At 48.1% G+C, this 12974-nt stretch overlaps 3 protein-coding genes across 3 annotated transcripts; all 3 read left to right on the forward strand.

Moving 5' to 3' along the window:
• The first annotated feature begins 3671 nt into the window (after positions 1–3671).
• LOC135606660 (cation/H(+) antiporter 15-like) lies at positions 3672–6422 on the forward strand. Its single transcript, XM_065097715.1, has 3 exons — positions 3672–3908; positions 4007–5014; positions 5128–6422. The coding sequence occupies exons 1-3, from the start codon at positions 3672–3674 to the stop codon at positions 6325–6327; spliced, it is 2445 nt and encodes an 814-aa protein (XP_064953787.1). The 3' UTR covers positions 6328–6422.
• A 1672-nt stretch (positions 6423–8094) lies between these two features.
• LOC135606661 (cation/H(+) antiporter 15-like) lies at positions 8095–10148 on the forward strand. Its single transcript, XM_065097716.1, has 3 exons — positions 8095–8376; positions 8456–9463; positions 10095–10148. Exons 1-3 carry the CDS (start codon positions 8125–8127, stop codon positions 10146–10148), a joined length of 1314 nt encoding a protein of 437 aa, XP_064953788.1. The 5' UTR covers positions 8095–8124.
• A 16-nt stretch (positions 10149–10164) lies between these two features.
• On the forward strand, positions 10165–11355 carry LOC135606662 (cation/H(+) antiporter 15-like). The gene has a single exon (XM_065097717.1). The coding sequence runs from the start codon at positions 10165–10167 to the stop codon at positions 11353–11355; it is 1191 nt and encodes a 396-aa protein (XP_064953789.1).
• The last annotated feature ends 1619 nt before the right edge of the window (positions 11356–12974 follow it).

Consider the following 12974-nt stretch of genomic DNA (forward strand, 5'->3'; position numbering starts at 1 on the left):
GTATTTTGATGATGAAACTACTTGATATATGTTTATGATTTAATCTGCGTTTTGAGTGACGCAGGATGCTTCGATCAGGATGAGACAATTAAAGCAGGAAAATCATGTTGTGCCGGAGGAACATGTCAGAAGATTGGACGTCGGGCCGGTGGATCGGTCGACGTATCGACAGAAGGCTTCGGGCCGTGGACTCGGGCATCGGGCCAAGAAGAGCGGGTATTGTGCCAAGGATATCGGAGTTGCGGAGTCAACTGGCCGATTGGGCAATAGGCTGCAGGAGAGGACGATGCGCCGAAGAATCGGACGAAGCGTCGAGGGACCAATGACATGTCGGACAACTTGGTTAATTGCTTAGGATTAATTGTCTCGATCGAAGTTTTGTTTTGTTGTGCAGGATTAACTATGATAACGATGAAGACATAAAGCGAAACAAAGTGTCGGAGTCAAGCGCGAAGGATTTGTTGCGAGTTCGAGAGTTCGACGGAAGTCCGAAGGTTCGTCGGGAATGCTACCGGAACTAGCCTAGAATGAGTTGGGAGCTTGCCGAAGGGTTTTTCGGAAGCTCGCCGGAAGGTTCGTTGGAAGTTCACGGAGCTCGCCGAGAAAGATCGGAGCTTGCCGAAGAAGCTCGTTGGAACTCGCTAAGATCAAATCGTGAAGTCTAGGAGCTTGCCGGGAGTCCGCAGAATGGTTTCCAAGAGTTCATCGGAAGACCGCCGGAAGTTTGCCCGAAGCTCGCCAGAAGAAGTCTTGACTTGCGGACTTTGTAATAGCTTAGAAAATGTCTTTAAAATCATAGTTAGCACGTTAATTAGGGTTAGGATTAGGTGTTAATCCTATAACCCAAGTAGGGGCCAATTAGGCTCAAGTTCGGATTGGTTTGGGCCAAGTTTGGAGCCAAACCAAGTGAGCTGAAATAGTGAAAGAGGTGCAACCGCCCCAGCAAGAGGTGCCACCGCCCAGGCTAAGTCTCCCAGCGAGACTGGGCGGTGCAACCGCTCCAGCCAGGAGGTGCAACCGCCCAGGGCTCAGTCTCCAAGCGAGATTGGGCGGTGCAACCTCCTCTGTCGAGAGGTAGCACCGCCAGAGCTCAAGTTTCGAGCTCTGGCAGGCGATGCAACCACCGAGCTCGGTCTTCGAGCTCTAGCAGAGAGCTGTAACCTCTCTGGACAGGAGATGCACCGCCTGAGCTCGGTCTTCGAGCTCTGGCAGAGTGGTGCAACCACCTCTGGCAGAGTGATGCAACCACCTCTGGCAGAAGGGGCGATCACCTCTGGCAGAGAAGAGAAACTTCTCTGGTCAGGAGATGCACCGCCTGAGCTCGGTCTTCGAGCTCTGGCAGGAAGGTGCAACCACCCCTGACAGAGAAGGTGCAACCGTCTGAGCTCAGTCTTCGAGCTCTGCCAGGCGGTGCCACCTCTCCAGTCGAGAGGTGCAACCGCCTGAGCTCAGACTTCGAGCTCTGCCAGGCGGTGCCACCTCTCCAGTCAAGAGGTGCAACCGCCTGATCCCGGAATTCCGGGATTTGATCGTTTTGAGCTCGAAATTTGAATTGGGTTGGGGCCTATAAATACCCCACCCATTCAGCACTGAAAAGATACAGATCCACAACGAATTCTTGATCTTTTCTGTGATTCTAAGAGCTCAAATTTGTGTAAAGTCCAAAAGTTCTCCTCTTTCTGTTCTTCAAGTCTTGAGTTGTAAAGAGAGGAGAGAAAGGATCTGTAAGGGTTGTCTCCTGAGCCCGTCAAAAGGAGTGAAACTGTAAAAGGGCAGTTGGCCTTCGCCCATTGAAGGAAGGCACCTAGTTGACGTCGGCAACCTCGTCGGTGGAGGAAGCCAAAAGTGGAGTAGGTCAAGGCTGACCGAACCACTCTAAATCTCTGGTTTGCGTTTATTTTTGAGCACTTTATCATTACTGCAAACCTCCTTCATTACTACTGCTCTCTGCGCTTTCACGAACAAGTTCTAAGTGTTGTTCTTCCGAATCTGCATTCAGACGTAAATCGGCTTTCCTCGCACAATCATCAGATCTCAGTTCATGTTTACGTCTTGATTTCAACTGCATAACTACCTTCTGCGAGTATACAAACGAGTTTCAAAGTTTAGACGTAAATCTACGTCTAGACGTAAAACTGCGTTTAGACGTAAATCTGCGTTTAGATGTAAATCTGCGTTTAGACGTAAATCTGCGTTTAGACGTAAAACTGCGTTAAGACGTAAATCTGAGTTTAGACGTAAATCTGCGTTTAGACATAAAACTGCGTTTAGACGTAAATCTGCATTTAGACGTAAAACTGCGTTTAGACGCAAATCTGAGTTTAGACGAAAACTGCGCTTAGACGCAAACTGTGTTTAGACGCAAACTGCGCTTAGACGCAAACTGTGTTTAGACGCAAACTGCGCTTAGACGCAATCTGCGCTTAGACGCAAACTGCACCTAGATATAAACTGAGAATTAGCTTTTGCATCATAATAGTTTTTATTGAACGAACGCAGCTTTCGGTTTTAATCGCTGTAAAATTTCCGCTGCACTAATTCACCCCCCCCTCTTAGTGCTCTCGATCCTAACAAAATCATTATTTTTTCTGAATCGATTCACTAAATAGATCAACCCTATTCCCCCTCTTTTGTCTCTTCTTCTTTCTTTTCCTCCTCTTCTTTATCTTCTTAGGACATCGATGATGAATAAATTACTATTCAAATTATATTCAAAGGAGTTTTTTTTTTAAATAAAGATCAAGAGTATATTTTTTGAAATAATTATTTAAAACAACCAATGTACAACAAGCTTCATAGGAATGATCTAAAATATACTCATAATACCTCAAAACTTACATCAATCAAATAAATCTCAACCGGTCGTTTGGATGGATTATTTAGTAATAGAATAGGGCCTCTGATGATGAGTGATAACTCAGCATACACTTTTTATAGTTTTATTTATGTAATATTTTAAAATCATACACATAAAATATTTAATTATAATCCTTAAATGATTCTATTTCAAGTTACAATTTTGAATACATTTAGTTTTGAGTTCTTATAATATTTTATTACGAAATAAAATGGTTTAGCTATAAATTATTATTTGATTGGCGACCACCATTATGTCATGGAGAAAATTTTATCTTGGAGAAAATTTTATCAATTTTTTTTACAAATTATAGTTTATATTAATAATTATTGGTGTCTTAAATTGTAATTTTCTTCGTTTATGCTATAGATAGCGTGATATATCTCCAACTCCTTGAGGACAGTGATCATTTTTTGTCACATTGGTTTGTTCTCATCAGAGGTTCGGAAAAGAATTGGGTGAGATATCATTTGCACTCCATAAAATTTTGAAATTTATGTTGGTTAGATCAAAATTGGTCGAACTTGATCCAATCAAATGACACTATGTTCGGTCTCACCCTACCGAATTAGTTTCCGGCGGCACGGGGATTGCTCGATGTCGTCGGTCAACTGTTGCAATTTGAACTCCATCGCGAAACAAGGAACGTCATCAGATTGATCGGGCCATTTCTCCACCACCTGTTAGCCTTTCCTCCTCTCACTCTCTCGATCGTTGCCCTTCTCCTTCCCTGCTTCCCTCTGCACATCTCTCTCTCCCTCCCTCCCTCCCTCCCTTCCTGCATCTATCCCGGTGTCTCCGTGCCCTGAGGAAGATGGCCTTGCCCGATGACGAGCAACTATTCTTGGGTGGCACGAATAGCGGGACGAGGCAAATCTTGTGCTACCGTGCCGTCATGACCACCTCCACCGGCTTCTGGGTCGACGACAACCCCTTCAACTTCTCCTTACCCACCCTCATCTACCAGATCACCGTCATCTTCGTCTTGTTCCGGCTTACCCACGTCGTCCTCCGCCGCCTCAGCCAACCAGTCGTCATCTCTCAGATCGTGGTAGTTAATTAAGCCGTCATGATACCCATGCTTTCCACCTTAATCGATATGTATGGTCGTAATCAATCGATGGGTGTTCTCTGGTTGACATGATGCAGGCAGGCATTATATTAAGCGGTGATGTCCTTGGCCGAAATCAGAGGTTCGCGTATCTAATCTTTCCCCCCTACGGCTTTGAGCAGATCAACGTGGCGGCCATCTTGGCCTCCATGCTGTTCTTCTTCGTCGTCGGCGTGAAGGCAGACCTCGGGTTGATGCTTAAGGCTGGCAAGAAGGCGGCGGCCATTGCCCTCCTCGGTACCTTACTTCCCGCCGTCTCCGTCTACCTCACGGCGAAAGCCCTGAGGCACAAGATCCCTCACCATTTCATGGAGACGCAAGTGCTCCTAGCTGTGTCAGACAAATGGAGCATCACGTCTTTTGCGGTCCTCTCGTGCCTCCTCAGCGAGCTCAACCTCCTCAGCTCCAAGCTCGGCCGCCTCGCCCTGTCGGCCACCCTCATCTCGGACTTCGTTCATCTGTTCCTGGCCGCCTTCGTCAAAACGTACTCGCTGAGCGTGAAGCTCCACTCCGCGTGGAAGGGCCTCTCGGCCCTACTATGCTTCTTCTGCGTGGTGGCACTCATTCTGTTCGTCTTGAGGCCGATCGTTCTCTGGCTCATAAGACGGACGCCGGAGGGGGCACTTCTGGACGAGGCGAGCTTCGTGGCAGTGCTTACCATGGCGCTGGCGTGCGGGGTGCTGACGGCGGTCACCGGGTTCGACGTCAGCACGGGGCCCTTCTTCTTCGGGCTGGTGCTGCCGGGGGGAGCACCGCTGGGGGCGACCATGGTGCAGCGCATGGACGAGCTGGTGATGGGGATATTACTGCCGACGAACATTGTCATGGCCGGGATGGCGACGAGGATATCCGTTTTGGCCGGCGCCCGCCACTGGGGGCTGTTCGAAATGTTTCTGTTGATCTGCGTGGTGACCAAGTTCGTGGGAGTGACGCTGCCGTGCTTCTACAGCAGGATGGCGCACCGAGACACCGTCTCCCTGGGGCTCATGATGATCACCAAGGGCATTTTCGAAGTATGTGCCGCGATCCGGTGGCACGAGGACAAGGTGCGTCCGGACACCATTCGCATTCATCACACTTCCCTTTCGAGGACACCATGAATGCGATCGACGGTGCAACCGCTAACCTGAATTAGTCCTTTTGATGCGTGTGAAAGCAGGTCGTCGATAATACGGACTACACCATGGTCATCATCACCATTCTGGTGTTCGGCGGCGGCACCGCCCCCCTGATCAAGTACCTGTACCACCCGGAGGATCGGTTCGTGGCCTACAAGCGCCGCACTGTTCAGCACGTCAGGCCCGGCGACGAGCTCCGCCTCCTTGCATGCGTCCATGAGCAGGACAACGTCAACCCGGTCCTCGCGCTTCTGGAGGCGACCGGCCCCTCTCCTGACTCGCCCATCTGCACCTACCTCCTCCACCTCGTCCAGCTCGTCGGCCGCGCCGATGCTGTCTTCCATCTCCACAGGCGCCACCGCAAGCCCTATTCCTCGGTCGCTACGCTCTCGGAGTCGGACCACATCGTCAATGCCTTCCAGCTGTTCGAGCGTCAGCACCCGGACGGCTTTTCGGTCCTCCCTTACGTCTGCATCTCCCCATACAACACCATGCACAACGACATCTGCTCCCTCGCCCTCGACAAGAAGGCCGCGCTCGTCATTCTCCCCTTCCACAAGAAGGTTAACGCTGACGGCAGCATCAACTCTGCGAGCACGGGCATCCATGCCGTCAACGTGAACGTCCTCCAGCACGCGCCCTGCTCCGTTGGGATCCTCGTCGACAACGGGCTCTCCAGCGGCGGGCAGCTACTAGAACGAGTGGCAATCTACTTTCTGGGCGGCGCCGATGACCGAGAAGCGCTGGCATACGGCGTGCGCATGGCGGATCATGCGGCCATCGGGCTGACGGTGATTCGCTTGCTTCCGCTCGAGGAGGGGCAAGAGGAAGGACGGGAGGAGAGGATGGACGACAGGGTGTTGAAGCAGTTCCAGCACAAGAAGGTGGACGGAAACCGGGTGGTGTACCGGGAGGAGGTGGTGAAGGACGGGGAGGGGACGGTGGACGTGATCCACGAGACGAGCCCGGAGTTCAGCCTACTGATCGTGGGGCGGAGAGCAGGGAAGGAGTCGCCGCTGACGGTAGGCATGTCGATGTGGAGCGAGTACCCCGAGCTGGGAGTCATTGGCGACTTGCTGGCGTCGACAGACTTCGGCAGCCGAGCGTCGACGCTGGTGGTGCAGCAACAGGTGTGGGTGGTGGGAGAAGCGGCGCTGGCCGCAGAGAGCCGCAAGAGCGCTGCAACTGGGAGCCAGGTGGTACCGGAGGCCGCAGTGTACACGCAATCTGATGGGAAATGAAATAGTTAGCTCAGTTTACGGGTGGCTCAAGTATTTGACTCGGGATTCAAGATCGAATTTGTGGTCACAGGTTGAACCCATAAAACATTCCGGCTGGAATAAGAATTGATTAGATTGGTCCAATCAGTAATCGAACCAATTAGGAATTGGTTTATATAGGATTTCGCTGTATAGATTGTTTTCTAAATGGTGAACATCGATTTTAATTTCAGCATTTAAGCATAAATATAACTAAGGATTCAGTAATCATAATGTACTGTACATGTCATGATATATATATATATATATATATATATATATATATATATATATATATATATATATATATATATATATATATATATATATATAACACCAAGAATTCAGTATAAGTATAATCATAATGTACAGGTCAAAATATAAGTCATAATAGTATCGATGACTTGAATAACATTATATCCCCATGATAAAATTCAGAACTATATTTAATCGATATGGAATAGATAAAAACCAATTTGGATAAAAGAAATCAATTTCAGAAATATGTTGGAATGTATAATCTTTATTGGTAGAGTCACGATCAAAATAATATATCAATTAATTTTTACTAAGTTAACAGTTCGAACAAATCCTTTTTTCTGCATATTTTAAAAAGTAATGAAATCATATTAATTTTTTAAAAAATAATAATTATAATGTTGAATAGATAATTTCATATAAGTTCAAATAACATAAAATATTAATTATTCAAATCATATGATTTTCTATTTTTTTCCTTCATAATATAAATATCAAATTAATTGATTTATAATCCTATACGCTAATCTAATTAAAAGAAATATAATAGAACTAATCAAATTAATTTTTTATATTTTTTTTCTGGTCACAACAGATCGCTTCCTCTCTCCTCTTTCCAAATTTTCTTCTTCTTCCTTCCCTATTTTTCTTTCTTCTTTCTCTTATGTTTCCACTCTGTGTCTTTGCATGAAAATTTTTTTGGTCTTCATTTCCTCTCTCTTCTTCTTCTTCTTCTTCTTCTTCGTTTACTGTCCCTTCCTCTTCTCTCTTCAATTCGTTTTCGTTTTTGTTCTTCTTTCTTTCTAAAACTGCCGAAGTGATTGAGTGGTGTGAAAGTTTTTATTTTTGACTTTTATTGAATTTTAGTTTCTTATAATTTCTATATTTGCAATCAGATTCTCAGATACACAATCAAAGATGTCACACTCATCCCCCATCAAGCTCTTGATCATGACAAACTCATCTGACGCTGTCACGCGTGTCATCTATGGACATTTAAACGTATGATCTAATATCGTAAGGAACCCCATCAACGTTTATCGCAATTCCATTAATCCAAGGATGAACTGTAAGTTGTAATCAAACCTAGTGCACACTGTGCCGTTTCGATAGGCAAAATTGCAAGTGGGTATGACATCGTCAATGAGGACTAACTCCAGTTTGATGGAATCGGGAATCGGATTCTTTTGATGCAAAGCAAAAGAATGGATTTTGATGTCCCCGTCGGTGGCACGTCAAAGTGATAAGCCTCCTCCTCCTCCTCCTCCTCCTCCTCCTCCTCCTCCTCCTCCGTGGGCGGAGGGTGTCGAGACATGGCGTGAAGACGCGCGGGGTTTGTTGGTCAAACCGTCAACCGTAGCATCTTCGTGGATCGAGGAACGTGACAATTGGATTGAGTTGACCATTTCTTCTCTCTCTCTCTTTCTCTCTCTTCCCCATCCTTTTCAACCTCCTCCCGTCCCTATTCCCTCTCCGCACATCTCTCCTGCTCCCATCTCTGTTCGCTTCTCTGGTACCAAGATGGCAACCACTGCCGGCGCCGGGAGATCCACCGACGACAACCTCCTCAGTGCCTCGTACTCGGGAGCAAAGTCCATCTACTGCTGCCGTGCCATGTTGACCACCTCCGCCGGAGTATGGCTCGGCGACAACCCCTTCCGCTTCTCCTTGACCCTTCTCCTCTACCAGCTCATCACCATCTTCGGCGCGTGCAGCCTGACCCACGTCGTCCTCAGCCGCCTCGGCCAACCCCTCGCCATCTCTCAGATCCTGGTATTCATGCTTAACTCGAGCACTCGATTTCCACCAAATATGATCTCCATCTTAAGCTTTCGAGCTTGGCGAGACGCAGGCGGGCGTGCTGCTAGGCCCGAGCTTCCTTGGCCGAAATCTGTGGTTCGCGGGGCGATTCTTCGCCCGCCAGAGCTTCGAGCAGCTCAACACCATCTACATCTTATCCTTGGTGATCTTCTACTTCGTGGTCGGCGTGAAGGCGGACCTGAGTATGATCCACAAGGCCGGGAAGAAGGCGGTCGTAATCGCGGTGCTCGGCACCCTGCTACCCTACGTTTCCGTCTTCCTCATGGCCACTGCGTTGAAGCACAAGATGCCTCCTCGATTGACGGAGACACCCGTGCTCCTCATCCTGTCCGACGGATGGTGCCTGACGTCCTACCCCGTCGTCTCGGCCGTCCTCAGCGAGCTCAACCTCCTCACCTCCAAGCTCGGTCGCCTGGCCTTGTCGGCAGCCCTCATCGCCGACATCATCCATCTGTTTGCGGAGGCCTGTTTCGGCACCTTCCTGCTGAGCGGTAAGGAGGGAAATGCCATGAAGGGGTTATCGGGGCTGTTATCCTTCTTGGGCTTGGTGGGGATCATCATGTACGTCATGAGGCCGCTCGTGCTCTGGATCATACGGCGGACGCCGGATGGCGCACTCCTCAGCGAGGCCAGCTTCGTGTCGGTGTTGCTGATGGCGCTGGCCTGCGGGCTGATGAGCGAGATCATCGGCTTCGACTTCTTGGCGGGGCCCTTCTTCTTCGGACTGGTGCTGCCGGGGGGAGCGCCGCTGGGGACGACGCTGGTGGAGCGGGTGGACCGGTTCGTGAAGGGGGTGCTGTTGCCGGTGTGCCTGGCGGTGGGGGGGATGAGGATGAACCTGGCGTCGCTGGCGGATGCGACGCAGTGGGCGTGGTTTGAGATGTTCGTGGTGCTGTGCGTTGTGTCCAAGTTCGTGGGGGTGGTGCTGCCATGCATCTGCAGCAATATGCCGCACCGGGACGCCCTCTCACTGGGCCTCATGATGACTAGCAAAGGCATCTACGAAGTAGAAACTGCCGTCAGGTGGAAAGAAACCGAGGTATGCGTTCCTTTTCGATGGAATACTTTTTATTTCTACGGAATAAATTGTTCATTCTGTTTCTGTACAATCCTTCCTAATTCCGAATAATTTATATATTTATTTACTTTTTTTTTATTAGAAAAGAAATCTATTCTTGCAATCAAACCGACCCTTATTAAGTAGCAGCCCACGATCTCTAGACCTCATCAAACTTTAGCAATTAGAGGTCACAATAATATATATCATCAGCATCATCATATAATTCTAACATTTTCTTTTTCCAAGATCATTCAAATAATATAAATTCATAATCATATAGTTCTAACATTTCTTTTTTGTTTTGGATTATTCAAATAATACAAATTCATAATTGTATCCACGTGTCATATATATATATATATATATATATATATATTTTTCTATTTTTTTATTTCCAAAGGCAACTTATTTTTTTCTTTTATTTCATCCCCTCTTTCCTTCTTCTCCTCTCCTCTCCTCTCTCTCCGGTTCTTCCTTCTCCTTTCTCTCCCTTTTCTCCTCTACCATCTCTTGGAGCCGCCGTGAAAGAGACGGTGGTGGAGTGTCAACTGCAAATTTCTTTTTGATATTTTGTAATTTGATCGTTAATAATTGTTATATTTACATTCAGGTCCTCGTTTTGTTTGTAATTGCAAAAGATTCTAACTGGGACAAGTCCTGTTAACGCACGTGGGCTGCAGATGGTGGATGATCAGTTCTACACCACGCTCATCCTCTCCATCGTCATCTTCGGCGGCGGCACCGCTCCCTTGGTCAAGTACTTGTACCGCCCCGAGGATCGCTACGTGGCCTACAAGCGCCGCACTCTCCAGCACGCCATCCCCGACGACGAGCTCCGCATCCTTGCATGCGTCCACGAGCAGGACAACGTCGTCCCCGTCCTCGCCCTTCTCGATGCCTCCGGCCCCTCCCCTAACGCGCCCATCTGCGTCTACCTCCTCCACCTCATCCAGCTCGTCGGCCGTGCTGATGCCGTCCTCCACCCCCACCGGCGCCACAAGAAGTCCTCCTCCGTGCCCGTCGTCTTTACGGAGTCGGACCACATTGTCAACGCCTTCCAGTCGTTTGAGAAGCAACACCGGGATGGCATCTCGATCATCCCTTACATCTGCATCTCCCCTTACAGCACCATGCACGACGACGTCTGCTCCCTCGCCCACGACAAGAAGGTCACCCTCGTCATCGTCCCCTTCCACAAGCACTTTGGTGTTGACGGCAGCACCAGCTCCGCCAGCTCCGCTGTCCAGGCCGTCAACCTGAACGTCCTCCGTTACGCGCCCTGCTCCGTTGGCATCCTCGTCGACAACGGGCTCTCCGACGCCGGGTCCCTGGTGCACCGCGTGGCGGTCTACTTCCTGGGCGGCCCCGACGACCGGGAGGCGCTGGCCTACGGCGCGCGCATGGCGGAGCACGCAAGCGTCGATCTGACGGTGGTGCGGTTCCTCCCGCCCAAGGAGTGGCGGGAGCAAGGGCGGGATGAGATAATCGACGACCGGATGCTGATGCAGTTCCTGCGAGACAGGGTGGACGGCGACCGGGTGGTGTACAGGGAGGAGGTGGTGAAGGACGGGGAGAAGACGATGGAGGTGATCCGCGAGACGAGTCCCCATTTCAGCCTGCTAATCGTGGGGCGGAGGGCGGAGAAGGAGTCGCCATTGACGGCGGCAATGTCGATGTGGAGCGAATACCCGGAGCTGGGGGTCATCGGCGACCTGCTGGCGTCGACAGACTTGGGCAGCCGAGCGTCCACGCTGGTGGTGCAGCAACAGGCGAGAGTGATGGGACCGATGGCGCGATCAGCGCATAGCCCCGTGAGCACCCCGAAGAAGAAACGGGTGGTGCCCCGACACGACGTCGACGGCGGCCGCTAATTACCTTCATGTGATGCTAAACTAGTTAGATTAACGTGCAGCTGATGCCGCTGCTGCTCCTCCATTGCTAATTAGACTGTTAATATATTATTGACTCTTGAATGCCTAATTTATCGTGAAATGATAAATTATTAGAAATATAAGTGTTAGGATCAACTCAGCACAAACAGCGGGAAGGATTAGTGTTTTTCTAAAAATTACATTCAGTTGAAAATTTTCGTTTCAATTAAAAATGTATCGAAAATATGTATAAAGAAGATGTGAAGTGGACTAAGCAGCAAGTCAATAGATAATATTAAAAAAAAGTAGAATAGAGATGATAAAGAAGATATCACACCGGATTTATAGTGGTTCGATCGTAGTGACCTACGTCCACTCTCGATTCCTCTTTGTTGAGGCCATCGACGTCTACTAATGATCTTCCTTCAATGGGCGAAGGCCAACCACCCTTTTACAATACTTTCTCCTTTTTATGAACTTAGGAGACAATACTTACAATTCTCACACCTCTTGAATGATCATAAAACTAGAAAGGGAGGAGGAGGACTCTTAGTACTTTTTCAATACTTTCACACTCCAAAATCTCAAGGCTTTTGTTCATACTTTCATGCTATTTCATGTAGGAAAGAGTTAGATATTTATAAGCCCTAATGACTTCAAAAATAGAGCCAAAGAGTGTCTCAACCTCGATTTCTGGGGTACTAATGGTACCATCACCTAGTCTAACGGTACTATTGCCTGAAAGAGCCTCGGAGACTGGGCTCTAGCAATACCATCGCCTGACAGGGTGGTACCATCGCCTAACAGGGCGATACTATCACTCGGTAACATTAACTGCTAGCAGTACCATCGCCCAAACCACTTAAGAGGTTGAGCCCCAAGCGGTTCCATCGCCTAGTCTGGGCGGTGCCACCGCTTGACGTGACTCCAAGTGGCTGAATGAACCATCCAATTAGCCCAATTCAACCTAGTTAAAGGCCTAGTTGGCCTTTAATTGAGTTGTTAGGATTTCTCCCAAAACTAACTCAAATTAAAGTCTTAATTATGATAGTTAAGGTTAAAACAATTATTCTACTTACAATCTAAGTTGTCCTGCACGTCAATGGTTCGACCAAACTCTCGGTGAACTTCCGGCAATCTTCCGACGAACTCCTAGCAAACCTCGGACGAACCTCTAGCGAGCTTTCACTGCATCATCTGATCATTCAATGTATCCCCCGATTCATCCTATCTGATATCCGATCATTGACTCCGGCCCAACTCCGATTATTTTTTAATCGTTTTGCCTTTCTCACGATCGTAGTTAGTCCTACATCACTTATCTCAATACATAGATTATATCATTAATTCACCAATTGATATCATCATCAAAATTCAAGATTTAACAATCTTCCTTTTTTTGATGATGACAATCAATTGATGACGGAGTTAACCCTAACTCCCCCTATTATATGTTGAGATAAAGTAAACTTAAATTCAAAAGGAATCATGGCATTTGAATTCTAAGTGAAATAATTTTGATTACTATGATAAAATGTAATATATCAATATTTCATACATCATCATAGATTAAAGCCATCCAAGTATAACATGCACAATTTCATCACTTTCTGCATGAT

Source organism: Musa acuminata, chromosome BXJ2-3 (genome assembly GCF_036884655.1).
Source record: "Musa acuminata AAA Group cultivar baxijiao chromosome BXJ2-3, Cavendish_Baxijiao_AAA, whole genome shotgun sequence".
In the NCBI taxonomy this organism is placed as follows: Eukaryota; Viridiplantae; Streptophyta; class Magnoliopsida; order Zingiberales; family Musaceae; genus Musa; species Musa acuminata.

Coding starts and splice junctions, on each gene's coding strand:
- LOC135606660 (XM_065097715.1), top strand. CDS start 3,672: ATGGCCTTGCCCGATGACGAGCAACTATTCTTGGGTGGCACGAATAGC. Junction 3,909..4,006: donor TCGTCATCTCTCAGATCGTG/GTAGTTAATTAA, acceptor GACATGATGCAG/GCAGGCATTATATTAAGCGG. Junction 5,015..5,127: donor TCCGGTGGCACGAGGACAAG/GTGCGTCCGGAC, acceptor GTGTGAAAGCAG/GTCGTCGATAATACGGACTA.
- LOC135606661 (XM_065097716.1), top strand. CDS start 8,125: ATGGCAACCACTGCCGGCGCCGGGAGATCCACCGACGACAACCTCCTC. Junction 8,377..8,455: donor TCGCCATCTCTCAGATCCTG/GTATTCATGCTT, acceptor GGCGAGACGCAG/GCGGGCGTGCTGCTAGGCCC. Junction 9,464..10,094: donor TCAGGTGGAAAGAAACCGAG/GTATGCGTTCCT, acceptor ATTTACATTCAG/GTCCTCGTTTTGTTTGTAAT.
- LOC135606662 (XM_065097717.1), top strand. CDS start 10,165: ATGGTGGATGATCAGTTCTACACCACGCTCATCCTCTCCATCGTCATC.